This window comes from Dryobates pubescens, chromosome 2 (genome assembly GCF_014839835.1).
Source record: "Dryobates pubescens isolate bDryPub1 chromosome 2, bDryPub1.pri, whole genome shotgun sequence".
In the NCBI taxonomy this organism is placed as follows: Eukaryota; Metazoa; Chordata; class Aves; order Piciformes; family Picidae; genus Dryobates; species Dryobates pubescens.
In genome coordinates, this window is record NC_071613.1 from 50176197 (window position 1) to 50199708 (window position 23512).

At 40.5% G+C, this 23512-nt stretch overlaps 1 protein-coding gene across 15 annotated transcripts in view; it reads left to right on the plus strand.

The window, feature by feature from the left end:
* The window catches only part of BAZ2B (bromodomain adjacent to zinc finger domain 2B), a 127259-nt gene extending 103747 nt beyond the window's left edge, over positions 1–23512 (plus strand). For 9 of the 15 annotated variants that reach the window (XM_054177242.1, XM_054177249.1, XM_054177235.1 and 6 more), the window contains 13 exons: positions 3787–4030; positions 8811–8873; positions 10036–10180; positions 13626–14290; positions 14894–15170; positions 15351–15506; positions 15958–16118; positions 16985–17295; positions 17686–17821; positions 19285–19431; positions 20529–20788; positions 21179–21322; positions 22846–23512. In XM_054177242.1, the coding sequence (XP_054033217.1) occupies positions 3787–4030; positions 8811–8873; positions 10036–10180; positions 13626–14290; positions 14894–15170; positions 15351–15506; positions 15958–16118; positions 16985–17295; positions 17686–17821; positions 19285–19431; positions 20529–20788; positions 21179–21322; positions 22846–22999 (2863 nt within the window). In that variant the 3' untranslated portion in view covers positions 23000–23512. The remainder of the gene's footprint in view (positions 1–3786; positions 4031–8810; positions 8874–10035; positions 10181–13625; positions 14291–14893; positions 15171–15350; positions 15507–15957; positions 16119–16984; positions 17296–17685; positions 17822–19284; positions 19432–20528; positions 20789–21178; positions 21323–22845) is intronic. The other 6 variants (XM_054177325.1, XM_054177341.1, XM_054177333.1 and 3 more) reach the window with 3 other exon arrangements.

Below are 23512 nucleotides of genomic sequence, written 5' to 3' on the forward strand. Positions count from 1 at the left end.
AGTTGGCATAATACCCTGAAGTGTCAAGCTCTTCTTTCTTTCTACAGTCTTTCCTCTATTTCTTGTTTTCACGTGAGTTTCGAGTTCCAGTAGTGCTGTCCCTATTTTTGAGCATAAGTATTGTGGGAGTGCTCAGAAACATTCTTCCACTTCTTTGAATTCACTGGATATGATTAATTTCATCTTTGGTTCAAAATCCTTGGATTTTCCACTGTTTTTCTGATGCAAATCAAGAAGCCTGTTGTAAGAGCCTTTTTTGATCAATTTAAAACGACGTTTTCTTCTTCATTAAATCAGTTGGTGTTGTTCATAAATTCTACAGCTGTTCTGGGGCTTCTGTCCATTTCAGGCTTCTGTTTGGTCTTTTTCTGAGTTTTATTTTCTGCTTCCAGACTTCACTCTTACAGGTGTTACCTTCCTCATCCATTTCAAAGGTCAGTCTAGTTTTCAAGCATCCCAGCCCCAAACAGTTTTGCAGAGCATCTGGTTTCTTGAGTGCTCATCAAGTGGTCAGTGGATGTGTACTCTTTTCATATGCACACACCCTCCACATCAACCCATCGTGGCTGGGAAGTGTATAGTGGAAGAATAAGGGATACCGAGTAATGGTGGATTTGTTTCATCTCAGCCTGGTTTGCCAGTGTTTGTTATGGTAAATCTTCATACCCACTGTGTCCAGTCTGGCTTGAAGTATATCCAGGTGGGAATAGGCTCTACCTGTATCAGATATTTTCACTAAGCAATTTTTTTTCCGTGCTTACATTCTCCTTTGTTTTAGCTTCTCAAATGGGGACTGGGGACTGGGGACTGGGGGAAGGAGGCCAAAGCTAAAAGAGAATAAAAATGAAATGCAGCTACTTGAAAAATTAGGTAATAACTGTTTCTTTACAACACTATAAATACTGCTGAACAAGTTTTTTTTCTGCAACAATGTTCTTTTTTACATGATGGTAAGGCATACTCCTTGTAAATTAATTTATTCCCAGTGAGGCCCTCTCAGCTGTAATTGATGATGGCATATCAAGAACAATGTTACATGAGGGGAGAAATTACACCCTGAGTTTGGGCAGGAGGTTGTAATGCTGATTTGGGAAGCTTTCATTTTTTGAGATCCAGGCTGAAGCGTGTTAAACATGCATTAAAAGTAGTGTTTAGAGTTTCTTTGCCTTGCTTCAACATAGAATCTTAGCATGGTGGGAGTTGGAAGGGACCTCTGAAGATCACCCAGTCCAACCTCCCTTGCTAAAGCAGGGCCACCAACAGCAGGCTGCCCGGGATCCACAGTGTCCAGGTGGGTTTGGAATCTCTCCAGAGGAGGAGACTCCACAACTTCTCTAGGCAGCCTGCCTGAGGGATCTGGCACCCTCACAACAAAGAAGTTTGTCCTCATCTTCATATGAAACCTCCTGGGTTTCAGTTTTCCCCTTGTCCTGTCCTTGGGGACCACTGAAAAGAATCTGTCCCTATCCTCTTGCCATCTGTTCTTTAGACATTGATAAGATCTCTTCTCAGTGCAAAAATTGTGAAGGCATGAAAATGAAGTCAAAAGGTGAATTTTCCTTATGTGATCTATCAAATGTTACAGATTAGAGCAGGCTTAACACACACATTTAATTATCTGGTGAGCCATCCACTCTCTATAGGCCAATAGGCATCATAATTCTCTTGACAGTTGCAGATGTCATTTTGGTATATACCTGAAAGTGAGAAAGGTGAAACTGATTCCTCAGTGGAAGTTTTCTTCTCTCAGTGGGCCATATGTCCAGGTAGCAACAGGAAAATGATGATACCTCTTGAAATATCTGAACATTTTTGAAGTTAAACTGTTTGATGTCTGCCTCTATTTTGGATCCAGAGCGCTGCCTTCTTACGCTTACGATGCTTTTAAAGGAGCATCCTTGATTCATTTCCATCCTTACAACTTGCATCATCACACAGGCTTCCTTTAGTGCTTGAAAGCGTTTTATCTCTGCTTGTGCTTTCTGCAAAAATAGCCTCCTTTGGTTCTTCTGAGGAGTTCTAGGTATGTGAAAGAAGCATTTGCTAGTCCTTGAACTTCCAGCTGCCAGCTTTGCTGTTGACTCATCTTCAAGATTATCATAGTCTAATTGGTCACTAAAATTGCCCAGTCACGCAGCAGTCAACCCAGATGTTGACTAGCGGACTTGTTTGATAGTTGATTCCTGTGCATAGGCAGGAATTTCCAGTCAAAATGAAGATGACTTGATGGTTTGAAGTTGTCCTTTTAAAAAGATGATATATATTTTTTTTTTGTCCTAAAAAAGCCTGAGTAATATTGACACTCAGCAAGGCTGTTGAACCAGACCCGAAACTGTTACTTCCTTCCAAATTCACTGGGAGGCGTGAGAAATTATTATTCCTGTTTAAATTAAAAGTGATTTTAAATTGCTAAAATAGCTAAAAGTACACTTGTGCTGGAAAAATAAGTGTAAAACTTTCTAAATTCTCTGGTGGATTAACCACTGCATTAAAAGAAACCAAACAGCAACAACCCAAAAGCACCACCTGCAAAAAAACCCAAAGCCCACCTGTTTCCAAGCAAAACGGAAGGCCCCTCGGTGATTTCTTGCTATTGGTCTTCTTAACAAAAAAAGAAACCAAGAGCTGCTACCAGTTGAGCAGCAACAGCTTCATTTGAGTTGGTGCTGTTGAGTACTGGCTTTGTTCAGCAGCATTTCAGAAGGCTGTTTGTCAGCATGCTTGAAGCCAGCACTTCTCCAGCACTCGCCATACTCGTAGCCACTTGCTGTATGGAATATTGTTTTGTAGGATGGGAAGAGAGATAAGGACGACAAGGAAAAATTACATACTGGTAATTGGTTTGTCGTTACCACTCTACTTTTCCCATCCTACCTTCTTCCAACCATCTCTTACAAAAATCTTTGTCTTTCCTACACGTGTTTATGAACCTCTTCTAAGTCAGTTGTATTTTTGGTCTGCATTATAAGTGACTGGATAGGGCTGGCTATTGATACCTCCTGTGATTCAGCATGTTTGCCTGCTAGCTCCCTGATAGGTGGAACTATAATTTTTGCTGTGTGGAATCTTGTCTTATAGGGTTTTTATAGAAGAAGAAGGTCTACTACAACCAGAATTACTGGTATGTAAGTTTCCCTTTTCTTTCATAAAAGGAAAAATGAGAGTTTGAGTAATCTCCTGGTAGTTTAGGTGCCTAAGAGTTCTCAAAAAAGAAACTACAACCTAGAATAAAAAGATCAGCCAAAGGACTAAAACAATATAGAAGAAAGTTAAAATGCATAAAATCTGAGAAGGAGAAAAAAAAAACAACCCAAGCCAGAAAACAAAACTTTAAACTTCTCATGCTGTTGCCATGCAAATGTAAATAAATTTCATACTTCCAGCTGAGGATTTTTGCCTTTCCCCTCAGCCACAGGTATTTTAAGTGCATACACCAAAAGATAACTAGAAATGGTTCTTTCATCTAATTGTCTTTGCTGATTTTTTTTCAAAGTCTTTCTTATTTAATGTCTTCTAAACAGTTACACTTTAAAAGTCACCTGGGAGAAACAGAAATCCTATTCAGAGCTGACTAAGAGGCGCGTAAGGGATTTTGTAACCTGATTGATTATTTTTTTTTCTTGTGGACTAACAGCAACAAACACTTCAGAAAATACAGTGTTGTATTAGACCAGAATTGCTAGTTTGAATCTAAAATGTATGATTTACTTCCAGTCACCTAGGAAGAAAGGCATGCTTATGCTACAGACATACTCCATAAATTCACCCCTTGTCCTGTGTTTCAAGGCTTAGAATCATTCACGCCAAGAAAACTGGCAAAAGAGATGCCACAGGAGGTGGTGATGGAGGAGAGGAGCAGCACTCTTTGGAAACGCCTACACCAGGCCGCAAACGCAGACGAAAGGGGGGGGACAGTGATTATGACGATGATGATGATGATGACAGCGATGATCAGGCAGATGAGGATGATGAGGATGAAGACGACAAAGAAGATAAAAAAGGAAAGAAGGCAGAAATTTGTGAGGATGAGGTGGGATATTCTAAGTATAGAGAAATTGAATGCATTAGAAGCTGTTTTCCTTTCTCTTTCTCTGCAGTACAGCACTGCTTCCTCAAAATCTCACAGTGAAAAGGAAGGAACAAGAACGTACCTCCAATAATCTTAAATTTTTGGAATGTTTATTTTCTGGAGGGTTTTGGGTTGGGTTTTTTTTTGGGTTTTTTCATACCTATGATGTTATGGGTTGGTGGCTTAATTTGGTGTAGAGGGTTGGTTTGGTTTAGATGGCTGTTTCTTTTGATTTTGATGCTTGTGCTGAATTATTGTTAAATTCTCTGGAATTCTGACAGATCATACCAGATCCACAGAGCTGCAGCTTTGGTAGAGGTATCACTGTAGTTTTCTGCTGGAGGAGAATGAAGTTAATTTATGAGCGTACACACCTTTATTGTTTCATTAAGTTGTATTTCACATTCTCTATTGTAAAGGTTCCTTGCGTATTTTTTCCATAGGGTGTTGTTTTAGTGGGTTCAGACATGAGCACACATCATCGGTGCTGTCCAGGCACAGCATTCTTTTATTGAAAGGCAAAGTTATGTAAAATTGTAGCAAGGCACAAACCAGAAAGCAGGGCACAAACTGAAAGCAGGGCACAAACTGAAAGCAGGGCACAAACAGAGGGCCAGACACATGTCCCTCACAGCTCCAGAGATCTCAATATGTTGGGGGTGACCAGCACCCCATCCTAGTGGGTGTCCCCATGGCACAATGGAGGATTGGTGCAGCCACTCTCCCCTCCACCAGAGATTTCCAGTTTACATAGAGTCAGCAGCTGGTGGCATCGAGCTGGGACATTCCAGGAGGCTGGGGAGAGGAGGACAAAGCTCCTCCCTGTTGTGCAATGTGTTACATACCACCCCACTGTTTTTCAGACTTAGTTCCCTAGCGACTATCTATTGGCCGGTTCAGCTGCATCTGGTCAAACACAGATGAAGCCATTCCTACCACATTGCATTGCATGACCAGAAGTAGACAATGGCCAATAGTGTACAACCTTAATGCTGAAAGATTGAATTGCTTTAGTAGTTACATTTTGTAGACAGGCAAAGATACTAGGTAAAAAATGGATAAAACAAACAGATCAAGCCAACAAGATGAAGGCTTAAGAGAAGTTTTTGAAGCCACAGCCAACCCCACTGTAAAGAAGCAAAAGGATTCCAACTATTATCTGTCTTCAGCTGATATGTTAGCTCTTCCAAGGTGTCTGTTTACATATCGAGAATGAATGATCACTAAGGCTCATGCAACGCATCCCATCTTAAGTCCTCACACCCATGGCTGTGTATCAGTGTGGTGGGTTGAAAAGAGAAAGACTTGTTATGGTACAGTCAGTCTTATAGCAGATATTTCTCCAATGAATTTGTTTAGAATAATCTTTAGGTTTCCTTTTTACACTCAGTAGTGACTTATTTATATTTTTCTACTTTTCTGCTCAAAATCTGTAAGTAAATTTTAAAGGCATAGCCTAAACCCAGCACAAGTAGCAAAAAGATAATCAATTGCGGCTGTACAAATGGAGTCAACCTCAAGCATTAGTCCCGTCAAGGTGGTGGTGGTAGCAACAGCCTTGGGCCATCCTGAATCAGGTTTAGTAATATCAATTTCTGAATACCACTGTGTGGTACTGTTGCTGATATCCTGGTTAACTCCTTAATCATCGGAGGACTACATCAAGTGTTAACCACTTGACTTCTTCAGGTCCCCAAATTAAGTGCTTCTGTTGTAAATAGTTCTAATTGGCTCTTATCAATCCCTTAGCCAGTAAAACCCAACCACATACATAAGCCAAAATCTTTTCTCATTAAGAGGTGCCAGCATGTCAAGGAGGTTGCTTTCTTTGACAGGGTGCCAACGTGAGGATGTTGCTCTTGGCACATGTGGAATATTGTTGTTTTGCTCTACACAGCGTGCTGAGGAATTGGTCAGCTAAGGAGTCGTGCACTCTGCAGGCGCTCAGCAGCTGCCCTGAGAAGAGAGGCTGCAACATCTCTGCTTTCCTTGGTTTTTTTAGAACATCTTGGACAATTAACAACCAAAAATTCACAACATAGATGCAAGCAATTATGTTATTGCTATCCCTGCACATATAAAAATCCACCCTCTTAAATTTAAACCACTAAACCATTTTTTTGGATTTAACCATTTGAGATTATTACTTAATTATGATATTGAAATGAGTAGCCTAGCAACTGTCTATCAGCTGGTTCAGCTGCATTTGGTCAAACACAGATGAACCTACTCCTACCACAGTAGTCACTGCCTGACTGTATCTGATCATAAGATGACAAAATTTTACTAGCCAGCATCAGATAAGATTCAAAAGGATCATGGAAACATTTTTAACTCTGAAATGTTGAACCTCATGAGGTTCAACAAGACACCAAGCACTGATATAGGCTGGGCAGTGACTAGCTTGAGAGCAGCCCTGAAGAAAAGGACTTGGGGGTGCTGGTGGATGAGAAGCTCAACATGAGCTACCTGTGTGCACTTGCAGCCCAGAAAGCCAAACAGATCCTGGGCTGCATCAAGAGAAGCAGGTCAAGGGAGGTGATTCTCCCCTCTACTCCACTCTGGTGAGACCCCGCCTGGAGTATTGCGTCCAGTTTTGGAGCCCCTATTACAGGAAGGATCTGGAGGTGCTGGAATGTGTCCAGAGAGGGGCCACAAGGATGATTAGAGGGCGGGAGCACCTCTGCTATGAGGACAGGCAGAGGGAGTTGGGACTGTTCAGTCTGGAGAAGAGAAGGCTCTGAGGAGACCTTATTGTGGCTTTCCAGTATCTGAAGGGGGCTACAAGAAAGCTGGGGAGGGACCTTTTAAGGTGTCAGGTAATGGTAGGACTAGGGGGAATGGAACAAAACTAGAAATGGGTAGATTCAGATTGGGTGTTAGAAAGAAGTTCTTCCCCATGAGGGTGATGAGACACTGGCACAGGTTGCCCAGGAAGGTGGTGGGAGCCTCATCTCTGGAGGTGTTTTGAAGGCCAGGCTGGATGTGGCTCTGAGCAACCTGCTGTAGTGTGCCCATGACAGGAGGGTTGGAAGTAGATGATCCTTGAGGTCCCTTCCAACTCTAACAATTTCATGGTTCTATGATCTGCAACAGCCAAAAGATTTTGTTGGTTGGTTGGGGTTTTTTAATAGAAGGAAACCCAGCCCATAAGATTCATTGCAGAACTCTAGAATTCTCTGCTGGATAATGCCTGATTAAAGAGACAAGCAATACCAAATTGCCACATTTTAATGCACTGTTTGCAAGAAAAATGACCTATTTTTTGTAAGGTTATTGAAATTCAAAGAGAGGTTTTATGGGTGCTGTGGATATGGTCACTCTAACAGTGCTTGGATAACAACATGTGAACTCAAATCTTTGCAAACACTCATTAGAAACCTGAGTAGTTTCCAGGGTTGGAGCAGCTCTTTATATTATTATCCTCTGTTTATTTCAAGTGCTGTAATGTGTTTGACTTTAGAGGCATAGGGCAGAGTCCTTACAAATTCATACTTCAGAATTAAAAATAAGTAACATTTAGGTATCTGATCTCGCATCCAAACCTTACATCTTTTCCCCTTGAGTACATCATGCATGAGGCATTTCAGAGAGAAAAGCCCTGTAACTCTTGTGGAAAGATGAACTTTCTGATGTAACAGAAGCTCCATTGCATTCTTGCTAGATGTGCTGTTTCAGAAGGCTCCCTTCTGGTACACTTTTACAGAGTGTAAAAGTACATGACCAGTCAGTATCTTGCAGTGGAGGTGATTGACTTCTCCTAGGATTGTGGTTGTACTCCTCTGGAAACTTATCCCTGAAGACTTTCTTGAACTAAATTGTAACTCTCTTTATGAAAATTACTCTCTTTTTTAAACTGTGTCAAGAAGAAGGGAACCATTGCCATCCTCTTCAAAAATCAGTAAGGTTAATACTGGAACTTCTAGAGCAAACCTGTAATGTACAGTGGCTCTGCAGGTCCTTGTGGACATTAAAATAAAATGCAAATGCACCCTCACCAAAGGCTGACTGATGAGATTTGACAGATTGCATATTAATTTGAATCTGTGGGTCACAGAATGGTTTGTTTTTGAAGGGACCTTAAAGATCATCTAGTTCCAACTCCCTGCCATGGGCAGGGACACCTCAGGTTGCTCAAGGCCCCACCCAACCATGACTTGAAAATGTTCAGTGGTGGACCCTTTGCGACTTACCCGGGCAAACTGTCCCAAAAACTTACCACCCCCACTGTAAAGAATTTGTTCAAATATCAAACAAAGGCTTTTAGAAACAAAGATTAAATTCTATCATCTTAAGTGTTTGTGCACAAAACAAATTATTTTTTCCAGTGAAGAATGTCCTGAGTGAACATTTAGTCATGAGCCTTCCCCTTTGTATGCATTGGAATGGGCTGCCCAGGGAGGTGGTGGAGTCACCATCCCCAGAGGTGTTCAAGAGGGGATTGGATGTGGCACTTGGTGCCATGGTCTAGTAGTCATGAGGTTTTGGGTGACAGGTTGGACTCGATGATCTCTGAGGTCTTTTCCAACCTTGTTGATTCTATGATTCTATTCAGGATGGTTCCAAGACACACCTTTTTCCAGTTACATGGTTTCTAGTCAAATATGTCTAACAAGCACAAAATTTGAACTTTTTTTTACCCTTAAAATTTGCCTCTGATTTTCTGTTACATGTTTTTACTTGTACTGTTTGTGAGACCCTGAAATAAATTGGGCATGACAGTATGTTTGGTGATTTTTAGGATGACGGGGACCAGACAGCAACTGTTGAAGAGCTAGAGAAGCAGATTGAAAAACTGACAAAGGTGAGAGGTCATTTGTCTTTGTTACACTACAGATTTGATCGCTGGATGTAATAAGTTAGAATATTAATCATCATTTTCAGTGCTTCAAATTAATATAAATTGGAATAAAGGTCAGCTTTTGTTTAATGAAAACAGAAGTTGTGATGCTGTTTGTGACACCCAAGTTGTGAGTTTAGTCTAGCAGCATTAAGCGGATATGACTCTAAAGACAGTTGGAAAGCTGTTGATAATGTATTTGCACGTCTCCAAATAAAAAGTAAGATCATTTTTATCCAGATCTAACTGATACATCTCCATTTGCTGATCTTGGAAAATGAGAAGCATGGGCTTTTCCATTACACAAAGGATTGCAGTTCTCACTCCCTCCTACAGCTGCCTAGTTTCTGCAGCCCTGTTCCAGAGAAAGCTGTCTTAGCTTCAGGCTTTGAGAGAAGAAACCGGGCAATAGGAGGAGAAACGTGAACAAGATAGAATCCTGTCAATGGGGGTACTCATGGTTCATGGTTTTATTCCTCATATTAGAAAATTGGCCATTTAAGACTTTGGTTTCTGTCATGGTCCAGATTGGAGTAAATTAGCAGTCCTGCATTATACCTAGCTTCCAGCAGGCTCAATTTAGCAAGAATTGGATAAACTCAGATCCTTGCTGGCTCTCCTCAGAGGACTGTTTGTGTTTGAATACAGAATTTATTTTCAGACATTATTGTTCTCGTTCTTTTATGAACCAGTTAAAACATCTCATTAGTTTCCCATCAGGAACGGCAGTATCAGCTGTCTTCAGGGCTCAGTTTACCATTTGCTGTTCCTGTAGAATTGATAGGATTTGAGCTGTTCTGCTATGAAATCTTTGATCCATATTGTCCTCTGTGAGTCAGTGTTACAGACAGGACCTACCATCACAAAATGTGCTTTAAGGGAAGACTGATAAACTTAAGCTGAACCAGTAAGTGATGGGATTCCTTTTTTTACCATTTGCTCTGTAAGCAAAATCAAGACAGCAGTTGTGAGCAGAGTATCACATAACACACACACAAAATCTCTGAGATCCTCCTCGTGTGAGCCTGGAACTTCTGTTCAGTCTGGCAGTCAGGAAATGTTTTCAGTTAGTTGGGTTTTTCCCCCCCCACTATTGAATTGTAATGCTTGCCCTTTTCTAAACCAGCAACAAAGCCAGTACAGAAAGAAGCTGTTTGAAGCCTCACACTGTTTGCGTTCCATGATGTTTGGCCAAGATCGCTACAGGCGCCGGTACTGGATTCTGCCCCAGTGTGGTGGTATTTTTGTAGAAGGCATGGAAAGTGGAGAAGGTAAGAAGTTTAAAGAATAATGTCATGCTAAGGCAAGCTGTGCCAGGACACACTGCCCACCTTTGTAGGCTTTGATTTCAAGCAGCAAGGCCTTTAGGCTTCACCTTCAAACAGAGACTAAACAGGCTGCTGTCAGTAGACGTCTGTTGAAATGGTTTTCTCTGACAAGTTAATACCTTGTAAAATGAGGATTCATATACTGGAAGTTTTCAGTTGTTAAAGTTGTGTGTATTAAGCTCTTTCATATTTACCTACATAGGGTTATTATTTTCTTTTTGGTCTCCTGGACTATTTCACATTTCTATATGGTAGTAAACTCTGCATATGAAAACCAGGATGACCATAGAATGCAGAAAAATGCTTTTTATCTTCAGTTGGTATATTTTGTGCCAATACACAGACTAGTCTGTGCTTGAAGATTTAATATGTGCTTGCAACAGTACAAACATTACTTTCTTCCAATCCAGCAAACACTGAAGCTATTTTTGCCAAAATTAAAATGTGATTTTGTGGTTGTGACAGATACAAATGGTGATTGAATTTTTCATGCACTTTAAATTAGATAGATGCTGAAAATATGTTTATCAGATCTTTTTGTAGATAATACAATTCTTGGACATAAGCCTTTATGTTGTTCACAAATAAATAATAATCCTTCTCATACAGATGAGGCAAAACCTTACTACTCTTAAAATTCCACCCACACCACCCTGAATAACAAAAAAAAAAACCCAACTCAGAAACACATCAGAATTTAATGATCTGATGAGAATTACATCATTCTAGAGTTACTTATTTAAAGTAAGTGGAACATTATAGCATGGTATGAAATCTGAGCCCTGTTTTGGCCTTCAAAAATAAACTGTAGGGCTCCTAAATCTACTCTTGGTTTCCAAGCTGGTTTTCTAAAGTGGGTAGCATAAAAAATAACTTGACTGTGTCTGCTGTTCTGCATTATTTTATGCTATGTGTTGGGAACTGTACTGCTGGCATTCCTTTTGTTCTCTGTATTTATTGTACTTCAACCAGATGTAATCCCTAAATGCATTGGAAATTGTGCATGAAGGAAAACAAACAAAAAAGCAAAACTACAAACATTTGAACCCAAGACCTGCAGGGCAAACCTGCATTTCTGAATGAAATCTCAATCTCCCTGAATAGCATAATGGACACATTCTCAAATTCTCAACTACTCCTCCTTCCCTTCAGCTCTTAGTTTGCTGCTTCAGTAAATTCTACAGTTTATCCACTCCTGTTTTGAAATATAGAATACATAGAATACATAGAATACATAGAATAAACCAGGTTGGAAGACACCTTCAAGATCATCGCGTCCAACCCATCAACCAATCCAACACCACCCAAACAACTAACCCATGGCACCAAGCACCCCATCAAGTCTTCTCCTGAAAACCTCCACTGATGGCGACTCCACCACCTCCCCAGGCAGCCCATTCCAATGTGCAATCACTCTTTCTGTATAGAACTTTTTCCTAACATCTAGCCTGAACTTCCCCTGGTGCAGCCTGAGACTGTGTCCTCTTGTTCTGGTACTGGCTGCCTGGGAGAAGAGACCAACATCCGCCTGTCTACAACCTCCCTTCAGGTAGTTGTAGAGAGTAATAAGGTCACCCCTGAGTCTCCTCTTCTCCAGGCTAAGCAACCCCAGCTCCCTCAGCCTCTCCTCGTAGGGCTTATGTTCCAAACCCCTCACCAACTTTGTTGCTCTTCTCTGAACTCGTTCCAGCAAGTCAACATCCTTCCTAAATGGCACATTATCTGTCCATTTAAGAAAATACTTCTCAGTGTAGTGGTTCTGTTCCATCTACTGATACTCAAATTGTGTACACAGACCATAACTGTGGACATGTTTTGAAGTTTTAATCTGATTGGGTATTCTTTTCTTTCATTAACTGTTTCTGTAGAAATGATGATTTTCCAGAACAGCAAGTAGACTTGTGACTGTAAGCCATAAGCAGGACCTTTTGTTTATTTACAATTACAGTATCACATGAAAATAATGTAAGAAGTTGGAATGTGTTCTACCACCTGAGACTTTTTAATTCCATTTAACATTTGGCAAGACTTTTGGTCTTGACACATCAGTGTAAGGATACAAGAATAGAATAGAATAAACTGGGTGGAAAGAGACCTTTGAGATCATCGAGTCCAACCTATCACCCAACACCATCTAATCAACTAAACCATGGCACTAAGCACCCCATCAAGTCTCCTCCTAAACACCTCCAGTGATGGTTACTCTACCACATCCCTGGGCAGCCCATTCCAATGGGCAATCTCTCTCTATGAAGAATTTCTTTCTAACATCCAGCCTAAACCTCCTCTGGCACAGCTTGAGACTGTGTCCTCTTGTTCTGGTGCTGGTTGCCTGGGAGAAGAGACCAACCCCCACCTGGCTACAGCCTCCCTTCAGGTAGTTGTAGACAGCAAGAAGGTCTCCCCTGAGCCTCTTCTTCTCCAGGCTAAGCAACCCCAGCTCCCTCAGCCTCTCCTCACAGGGCTGTGCTCCAAACTCCTCCCCAGCTTTGTTGCCCTTCTCTGGACACCTTCCAGCAAGTCAACATCTTTCCTAAACTGAGGGGTCCAGAACTGGACACAGGACTCAAGGTGTGGCCTAACCAGTTTAAAAAGACCAGGAGAGCAAAGAAGACAGAAAAATGTTTTCCCTTTTCATAAGAGATAGCATTTTTGCACCTCATGTATTTGAAGAAAATGGTTTTTGTAATCAGCTTCTGCTTGTACTTAAAATTGCTTAGATGCTGAGCTGTCTGATTTGCATCTGACTACTTAACTGGGTGTAGAGTCCCAGCTGTCATGTTGGGTGGCTCATGAAAGAGTTTAAAACTTTCAAGAACACTGACATTGTTTCACAGTTCAAGTTGTTACTGATTTTTTTTCAAAGAGGTAAAATATTTAATATTATAATGTCTCAATATTTGGTGAATATTTGATTTCACAACAGGAATTTTGGTCCTCCTCTCTGTAGTTGGCTGTGAGTTGAATGAAAGGCTCTTTTTTGCAGAAACAATTTTAAGGCTATGAACTGCTCCCTCTTGATAAAAATAGAGGAGTTTTTGTATGGACAGCCTTGTAAAAAGAAAGCTGCAAGGAACCTGTCCCTTTCAAAGACTTTGTACTGTCAAACTGCTTCACACATACACCTTAAAGGGAGAACACTATATCTATGTTGAGGTTATTTACCCCTCCAGGTGCTTAGCTGGGTTTAAGTCACTGTGTGTTTTGAAGCTTGTTCTCTTCTGCAAAGTGAGAAGGGATTTCTTTTATTAATAAAAAGAATAAAAAATTGTGATCTAACATGTGTTGAGCCAAAAATGAAGCAGTTTTTTTATTGAAGTATGATGATAGAACTGGTCTGAATTAATTGATCTGTTACATGCCATCTAAGTTTCTTGTGCATTTTTAGGCCTGGAAGAAATTGCAAAAGAAAAAGAGAAGTCAAAAAAGGTGGAAAGCATGCATATCAAAGAAGAAGAATTTGAGACTGAAGAAAAACTACACTGTTTAAATACAACTCACTGTGAACAAAAAGATGATTTGAAAGAAAAGGACAACACTAATTTGTTCTTACAAAAGCCTGGGTCATTTTCAAAACTGAGCAAACTGTTGGAGGTAGCAAAAATGCCGCCTGAGTCAGATGTTATGTCCCCAAAACCTAATGGGAGTGCAGCAAATGGCTGCACATTATCCTACCCAAGTAACTCAAAGACCTCCCTCTGTAGCCTTCAGCCCTCTGGATCACAAAGCACCCTTGAGAAGCCTGATTCCAGTAATCTTTTCAGCCCTAATGCAAGTGGGACAGGAAAGTTTTACAGTTCTCCTCTAATTCCCAATGATCAATTGTTGAAGACTCTTACCGAGAAGAGCAGACAGTGGTTCAGCCTTCTACCGAGAACACCCTGTGATGACATGTCCGTTACCCACATAGATACACCAGCTACTACAGCTTCACTTACTCCTCAGTCCCATCCACCATCAAAGTCACCTTCACCTGTTCCATCACCTCTTCTGAGCTCAACCTCTGCACAGAGTCCCATGGGATTAAGTCCTTTTGCATTGTCACCACTGCAGGTAAATGCAGGAACTTTTGAGCAGTCTGAACTTGCTGTGCTCATTTGGGCAGAATTTGTGTTCAGAGAAATTGTTTCAGAGAAGTGCTATCATTCTATCTGCATCTCTTTAATTACTTTTCCTGCTCTTAAGTGCTAACAACTAATTCCATGTTACAGATGTTTTATAATGCTAGAAGGGTGGGTTTTTTTTACCAAAAAACCCCAAAAGGATTAAGATAAAATTAGGTAAGCCAACATACAATATTTTGTATGTGTATTTGAGTAATTTAATTGGGATTTTAAGAGGCTGACCACTGGTATTAAATGAAAAGACAGTAAACTGGTTTTCAGAAATTTGACAGATCACACCCCCTTCCTTTAGCAGGAATTAAAGGTATTAAAAAGTCTTACAGCTTTTAAAAGCTGTTATTGTGGGGGCCCTAATAAGGAGTGCAACATGTCCGTGTTACGCTTGTTTTTCTTAAACTAATGAAAGACCCAAGTAAAGGCTTTGTTCATGTTTGGTTATTGTTTGACAAATAGCATCCTAACCATAATTCATCTTTCTTTGTAATAATGCATAGTGGTAGTTGTAATTGTGTTAACAATTTATTCTCTGTAGCAGATGAAGACTGGATTACCTATAATGGGACTTCAGTTTTGTGGATGGCCTACAGGAGTTCTTACTTCAAATGTTCCATTTTCATCACCTTTACCTGCACTTGGATCCGGGCTGGGATTATCAGAAGTGAATGGTAACTCATTCTTGGCATCAAGTGCTCCTGCAAGTAAGAGTGAATCACCAGCACTACAGACTGATAAAACTGCTTCTGCCCCTTCTACAGCTGTTGAAGTAGCTAAGCCAGCAGATTATCCTAACCCAAAACCTATACCAGAAGGTAAGTATGGTGCAGCAGGAGGAGGGAACTATCTGAAGGGGAATTCCTGCAGTGCTGCTGCAATATTAACTTTTTAAAAATAATCTTCCTTTTTAATTTAGCTAGGTGACTTCTCTAGCTGATTGTGTGTAATGCCTAAAAAATGCCTTGCCAAGTATTTATGTGCTTGTCTTGATTTAGAAATGCAGTATGGGTGGTGGAGAATTACGGATCCAGAGGACCTAAAATCTTTGCTTAAAGTGCTGCATCTCAGGGGAATAAGAGAAAAGGCCTTACAAAAGCAAATACAGAAACACATGGATTATATCAATCTGGCCTGCATCAAAAACAAGGATGGTATGTAACTGATAATTGTTAAATGTGGTGTTGGGGCATAAGAGGTGACTGGCATCAAGCTCTTTGAGATGTCTCTAGATACAGTGTTAGAGTAGTGGCTGGAGAAAAAAAAGTAAAGGTTTCCTTGTCTGTAGTTGCCTTTCACCAGCCTTGTTCTGGAAAGCTGCAGGGTTGGAGAAATCCTGTTTAATGTAAGTTGCTGTAGTGGTTTAAGTGTTGGTAACCTTTTCAAGCTCTTTCAGCTTAAGCTCAGCCTCTCCTTTCCCTTCTTACCTTAAAATTCCAAATTTGACCACCTACAGAATTTGTTCTCCATATTGAGTACCCTCAGAGTAGTATGCTTTTACAACAGTTCCTCAGCTTTGGACTGGAGTGACAGGTAAATCAGTCTGAATTTACTCAGAAGTTGCAATACTGATTCAAATAATACAAATGTGATTCTCAAATACAGTTGCAATTATTGATATCAATGAAAATGAAGATAACCAGGTAACTCGAGATGTTGTGGAAAACTGGTCAGTAGAAGAACAAGCAATGGAGATGGATCTTGCTATTCTTCAGCAGGTGGAAGATCTAGAGAGGAGAGTTGCATCAGCTAGTTTACAAGTGAAGGTAAAACCAACTTTTAGTAAAATGTCTCTTTGAAATAATTGGTAAGAATTTGAAGTAGATGGTAGCAGCCCTTTTGTTGTTGGTAAGTGCTTTCTTATTCCAGCTCTAATTGTCTGCAAATAAAACAAGTCCACTGCAGCAGTGTCATGGATATTATTTGTGTTTGAAACATTTTGTTGCTGTTAAATCTTCAGCTGAAGATTCTCAGAAGGGCAGTTTCTGGAGACTGACTGCTCTTGTACGGTGTGCAGCTCCCTGCACATTTCCTAACCTTCTGTGAACACAATGATTTTATTGCTTATAACTTGCTTGGTTACAATGGGGTTTGCTGGCCGCAGTTCTGTCGAGTTTGGGTAATGGTCGCTGTTCATGCTTCCAGAAAAGCCTTTGCTTGAGTGTTGTGAGTCTGAAAGAGTTAAGAATTTACTGGTCATCATTACAGCTTGGAGTTTTTCCAGGGTGGGGGTAAGGATATCAGCTTGCATGTGCTTGGCTGTAGCACAGATGTGGGATTTGGCACCTGGTCTGTTCTGTGTGACAAACTGATGCTGTCTCCTGAACCTGTTGGACAGACAGCCCTTTTCTGATGTTTTTGACCGTTAGAACAGCACACTTCAAAAGGAGATCATAATGCAGACTGTTGCAGAAAGGTCCCTTCAGAAAGTCTGGTAATGCTTGTATTTTTTGATTAATTATTTTAGTTCTCTGGATATTTTGGAAACTGTCTCTACAGATGGATTACAAGTAACCAAGACCTACCGGGAGCAGCGCTTCAGTTGCTTAGATTGATTCCATAGAGCAGTTCCTCTGTGTGCACAGTCGGTTAACAGCAAGCAATAAATGCACAAACCTTTCTATTAACATAGGGTTGGCTGTGTCCTGAACCTGCTTCAGAGAGAGACGACTTGGTATATCGTGAACATAAGTCACTTACTAGATTGCACAAGAAGCACGATGGCGATTGTGCTGGAGGCGGAGAAGGCAGTGCCAGCTCTCTAGAGCGGAAGAGTGACAACCCTCTAGATATAGCTGTCACCAGGCTGGCTGACTTGGAGCGGAACATAGAGCGAAGGTATCTGAAGAGCCCCTTAAGTACCACCATTCAGATCAAACTGGATAATGTGGGCACAGTTACTGTCCCTGCTCCTGCACCATCCATTAGTGGTGATGGTGACGGGTAGGTTATTGAGATTAACTTGAAAAATTATTGTGCTTCTTTGCTAATTGGAGCCTATTTTCTTATTGCCTGTTATCTTTGTACTTTCTTGTATGTCTGTGATCCACACGGATCATGTTATTCTGCATGGTGCTTTGTAAAGATATTTTTTTTTGTTACGTTTGTTGATAATCTTGCAAAGTTATCTTACATTTAACTGGTTGTGACTAAGCTTTGAGGCACGTAGCCACAGTCTGTGCACTACATGAAATTTAGTTGCTTTAAGCCTTATACTTATTGGCTGTGTACGTTTTGTCATTGCTTGGCTTTCAATGTGACGATGATTGTTCCACGTGTAAACGGAAGCAAACACGGATGTGACCTACTTAATTTCTTTGTATTTCAATGCAGAACTGAAGAGGATCTTGCTCCAGGGCTAAGGGTATGGAGAAGGGCATTGTCAGAAGCACGCAGTGCTGCACAGGTTGCTCTGTGCATTCAGCAGCTGCAGAAATCAATAGCATGGGAAAAGTCTATTATGAAAGTTGTAAGTGGTTTTAATTAATTTTTTCTTTGAACACCTATAACTAAACTGTTTTTACTGTCTCCTGTTTTCCCACCTGATGCATTTTTAAGATACCATGGTCCATAATGCATTTCTTTCTACAGCAGGTAAAACTTCATGCAGTTAATCTGTATAGTATGCACACGTAGATCTAAGCCTGGTGGAGAAGATTGTCCCTTGCTTGCCAAATTAAGCATCCTGAACTTTCTAAGATAAAAAGCCCCTGTAACTGTTTGGTTTTTAAACATGGCAATTACTCTTTGTTGTTAGCATTTCAGTAAAAAAGAGTAATTTCTGTCTGGAAGATACTCTTATCTGATGGGATAGTTCTGATCTCCTCTGTGGCATAAGCCTTATGGAGGTTCTTCATCACATATCCCAGTTAAGAACTTAATTTGTCAGAAAGTTGGGATGCTCCAAATGTGTGGCTTCTTTGCAAGCACACTTCTCACGACTGAAGGTACAAACTGGGCAGGTGTGGGAGCAAATAGGCTGAAATCCCTGTCTCCTTGTTTGCTTAACCAGTAGATCTGTGTGAACTGTGAATACAAAGAAGGCTTCTAGAATGCATGTGTCAACATTTATGTGGGCTTTGGAACCTCAAAGTTACGAAAACAGAACTGATTACTGCAGGAGCAGTGATGAAGTATATAACCAGTGCTATGTAATGGGTGGCAGAAAGTGATGCTTCTATTAGTGGTCTTTTCCCTGACTATTTTTTTTTTTCATTTCTGCCAGTCCTATATAGACTCTCATTACATTTGGACAACTAAAAAATAATTTAAGTAAAACTATAGTGTAAGGCTGTATGTTTGAGCTTATATAGCTATAAGTTTAAAGCAGTATCTTTAGAGCAAAAAAATCTGTGAGTTCAGAAGGAGCACCTGAAAAAGCATTGTGAATGTTTCAAGGGTCAACGTTTATTATTATTAAGAAAAGAAAAAAGTACCTTTTCAATTTGATTGGAATGTTCTGTGTATTTAATTACATAGTAAGGATAAGTATTTGGTGAAAATGTGGAGACCTTTAAGCTCCTGGAAGTAAAGTCCAGATGTATGTTTTGCCTTACTGAATTTGGCATAGATGAAGAGAAGATTTCCGAGACAGTATGTGTGGTCTAAGTGATTTTGATGAGCCTAAGATACCTTTACTTCTCATGGATGTTAATGCAATGTATAAAAGTATCCCTGGTTTTGTGTGCTGTAGGACACAAATGTCTTACAGTCAGTTGCTGTTCAGATGTCTTCCCAAAGGTAGCCTTTAGATTAGTTCCTCACATCCTGCATATACATTCTTTTAACAATGTGATTGTTAGTAGACTGATTGTGGAAAAACAAAACCAGAATAATTTTGAGAGGGAATTCATGTGTTTGGAGGGTAACTTAGGTACCACTCCCATGTTTCAAATGTAACAAATGGAATTAAAGCCATTTTTCATGTTACAGTACTGCCAGATTTGCCGAAAGGGAGACAATGAGGAATTGCTGCTCCTTTGTGATGGCTGCGATAAAGGCTGCCATACCTACTGCCACAGACCCAAGATCACAACCATACCAGATGGTGACTGGTTTTGTCCTGCTTGTATAGCAAAGGTAACAATAGCCACAGAGGTGAAGTGACTTAGAATGACCACATGATTCTTTCAGTGACAGTAGTGGTCTGTATGTTCTTTGTTTGGCTGCCATCAAATCATGGAATCATAGAATTACTTCAGTTGGAGAAGACCATTAAGATCATCAAGTCCAACCATCAACACAGCACTGCTAAGTTACCACTGAACCATACCCCATGGTGCCACATCTACACAGCTTTGAAACCCCTTCAGGGATGGGGACTCCACCACTGCCCTGGGAAGCTTGAGCCAGGCATGGACAACTCTTCTGGGGAAGAAATTGTTCCTCATGGCCAACCTAAACTTCCCCTGGTGTGACTTGAGGCCATTTCCTCTTGTCCTATTGCTTGCTCCTTAGGAGAAGAGATTGACACCCATGTTGCTTCAGCCCCCTTTTGGGGAGCTGTAGACAGCCAGGTGGTCTCCCCTGAGCCTCCTTTTCTCCACACTGAACGACCCAAATTCCCTGAGCTACTTGTCACAAGACTTGTGCTTTAGACCTTTCACCAGGGATCTTGTTCACCCCTTCTCAAGCACTTCCACATGTTGCTTGTAATGAGGGGCCTGAACTGAATCTAGTATTCACAGTGCAGCCTCACCAGTCCTGAGTACAGGGGGACAATCCCTTCTCTGGTCCTGCTGGCTGAACCATTGCTGATCCAAGCCAGGATGCTGGTGGCCTTCTTGGCCATGTTGGACTTTTTAGAAGCTCTTTTCTGGTTTTCCATGTCTTGGAAATACCACAGTTGTTTGAAAATGAATATACTATCCCAGCTGTGGTAATATCAGTCTTCTAGGAATAGGCAAGCCTGCTTTGTCAAGGAGGTGCTTTTTTATCAGTCTGAAGATTGGGTGCTTTTATATTGTCACCAGTTCAGAACCTAAATCACTAAACCCAGGAATTTCTAGAGCCTTACTTGCCCTTAGAGAAAAGCAAAAAGTAAATGATCTCTGATAGTAAATATTTAAATTCTTTTGGTGCTTCTGCTTGCTTTGATCTTCATTGCTGTTTGTCAGCAGTAACAGAGGATTCAGTAGTGTCTTGGTTATTGCTTATTTCAGTTCTTTCTATTGCAGGCAAGTGGTCAAACTCTAAAAATAAAGAAACTTCAAATCAAAGGGAAAAAAAGTAATGAACAGAAGAGAAGCAGGAAATTGGCAGGAGATACGGAGGATGAAGACTCTGCAACTACAAGCGCCTCCTTAAAAAGAGGAAAGCCAGACCCTAAAAAAAGAAAAATGGATGAAAATGTTTCTGTAAGCCAATTAAAGCAAGAAAATTTCACTGCTGTTAAGAAACCAAGAAGAGATGACTCCAAGGACTTGGCTATGTGCAGGTAAAGACAAATTCTAAGGTTGGATAAGTGTTACTGAAACAAGTAGCATCAGACTCTTTTTACCTCTGTTGTGGGGAAGAGTGTCCTTTGTCACATTTCCCATAAAGGCTGTGATAATTTGGGTGCATATATGTGGATTTCCTGTGTGTACACTGGGAGTAACTCCTGTATTTGGTAGTGAAGCCCAAGAGGAAAGTACCCAGTGTTAGAATGTGGTCTGTGAAGTCGCCCCCAGGCCCTTCCAAAACATACAGAGGGCACAGAATAAAGCGTTTTCCTTTTATGAAGAGAATAGGTTGGCAGTGCATGCTGGATTTCTAGAGCAGTGAAAAACTTGTGTGCACACATGAAGAGCTTAAAAATACTGATTTGAAACTTTCTTTTATTCAGCATGATCCTCTCAGAATTGGAAACTCATGAAGATGCCTGGCCTTTCTTACTTCCTGTAAACTTGAAACTTGTTCCTGGTTATAAGAAAGTTATTAAAAAACCTATGGACTTTTCCACTATTAGAGACAAGCTAAGTAGTGGACAGTAAGTAAACCTATTGTAAATTTCATTTCACATTTTAAAAACACTTAAATGTTGAAATACAGTACATTTGGGGGGAAAAAATAATCAGTTAAACTCTTTTGACCTGCCTGCTCTGGCCCCTCTGTGATTACTTTTCCAGTCAAAATGAAAATTCTTAACTGTATGCTTTTGTCTTTGCCCTAGCTAAGTGGAGTAGTCAGGTAGGAGAACATCAGGCCAGATGCATAGAATCAGCCAATAGGAAATACTTTTCTTCCTCATCTTTTCTCATTGAGATCTTAGTGTAAGCAAGAACCAGCTGTGTGGGCTTCCAGCTAAATGAGGTAGCTGCAGAGTGAACTGGTACTCTGGTGGGAAGCCAGGTAACATTCCAGTTACTAATTTTACAGTCCTAGAATTAGACTGCACAACTTCTTAGAAAGGAGAAAGACACTATGTGCCTCTGTTCCCATTCCCTCCTTGTTACATCCCTGTGCTCTAATGACTCCCCACGGCCAAAGAGAATGTTGTCATTCACAAAGACTGACTCTCTTCAGTGTCTGTCAGCTCCACAAAAAGCAAATTTCCTAGGATAGCACAAGGGCCTATGTAACCTCTTCAGGCTTTTTCTCCTATGAACATGAGATTTAAATGCTCCACACGTGCTCACTGGCATCAGTAGTCATGTAACTTGTCTTAGTGTTCCAGTATTCTCAGGAATTATTATTTGGGCTGTGTGCTTTCAGGATACTATGAAAAATAATTACAAAGAGAATGTTTCAGGATTGATCTGGGCAGATTTGGGGATTTTTGTACCTGATTGTTCCTCTCTTAGGTAAATGTAGCTGTACTCCACACCTATTTTGAAAGAAGTCGAGCCCAAGAACAGATGATGAAATAGAATAGCTATAGCATTGTAACTAGAAAGCTATCAAAGGGAGCAGGGAAGCTAATTCAGAAAAAGTTTGTTTTCCAGTGCAGGCTTGAAATTTTGCCTTGCAGAGTGTTTTGAGGAAAATAACAAGTACAATGTGGAGATGTTAATTTTCTTGCTAATATGTAAATTAGAACTAAAAATTTAGATGCATAATTGCCATGTAAAGCATTCACTGAATATTCTGTGGCTGGTTGTAAATTGACTGATGTTAATGTACCTGAAGGCTGGTTGTAGCCTGGTGGGGGTTGGTCTCTTCTCCCAGGCAACCAGCAACACAGTCTCAAGCTGCACAGAGGGAGGTTTAGGCTTGATCTTAGAAGTTCTTCACAGAAAGAGAGATGGCCCATTGGAATGGGCTGCTCAGGAAGATGATGGGGTCGACATCCCTGGAGGTGTTTAAGAAGAGACTGGATGAGGCACTCAGTGCCATGGTCTCATTGAGTAGTCAGGGTTGAGTGATCGGTTGGACTTGATGATCTTGGAGGTCTCTTCCAGCCCGGTTGATTCTGTGATGCTGTAGCATAGTTCTTTCTGATGCAGTTAAAAGTTTTTTTTCCCCTTTGGATTTTCCATGTTCCAAAAATCATTCACCTTTTTCTTCTTTCAGGTACCCTAACCTTGAAGCATTTTCGCTAGATGTCAGGCTTGTTTTTGACAACTGTGAAACCTTTAACGAAGACGATTCTGACATAGGCAGGGCTGGCCACAACATGAGGAAGTATTTTGAAAAAAAATGGACAGAGATTTTTAAAGTGAGCTGAAGTTACCAGAACTCTTTTTCTTTGTCGTCCCCTTTTGGTTTGTTTTCTCCATTAAATGAGGACTGATAAGACCAGCAATGTGAACTGTATTTACATGAAAGTGCAAGGCACACGCGTAACTAATGACTGTTTTGTTTCCTTTAAAAGATCACCGAGGTGTGATACTAGTTCTAAAGGCTTCACTCCTACAGCAACCATGGCCCCTTGGTTATTGGTTTGTGTGTTTTAACAAACTAATTTAGGTAGAACAGGGAAGCACACCCAAAGAATTTCAAAGAAAGGGGTGTTCTAGTGCAATAGCAATTCAAAATATATCAAAACGCACTGAATATTCAACCACCAGAGCTCTACTCGGGGGGAAATGGTTCTCTTTTCCCTTTCAATAAATATCTATTTTTCATTTTTTTTACTTTGTAGTTTATTTTTTAGTGAATGTATTTAATTTTATGAATTATTTATGATTATACAGCATTCAGAATCTTCGTTTTCTGTGAAAAGGAAGAATTAGAAAAA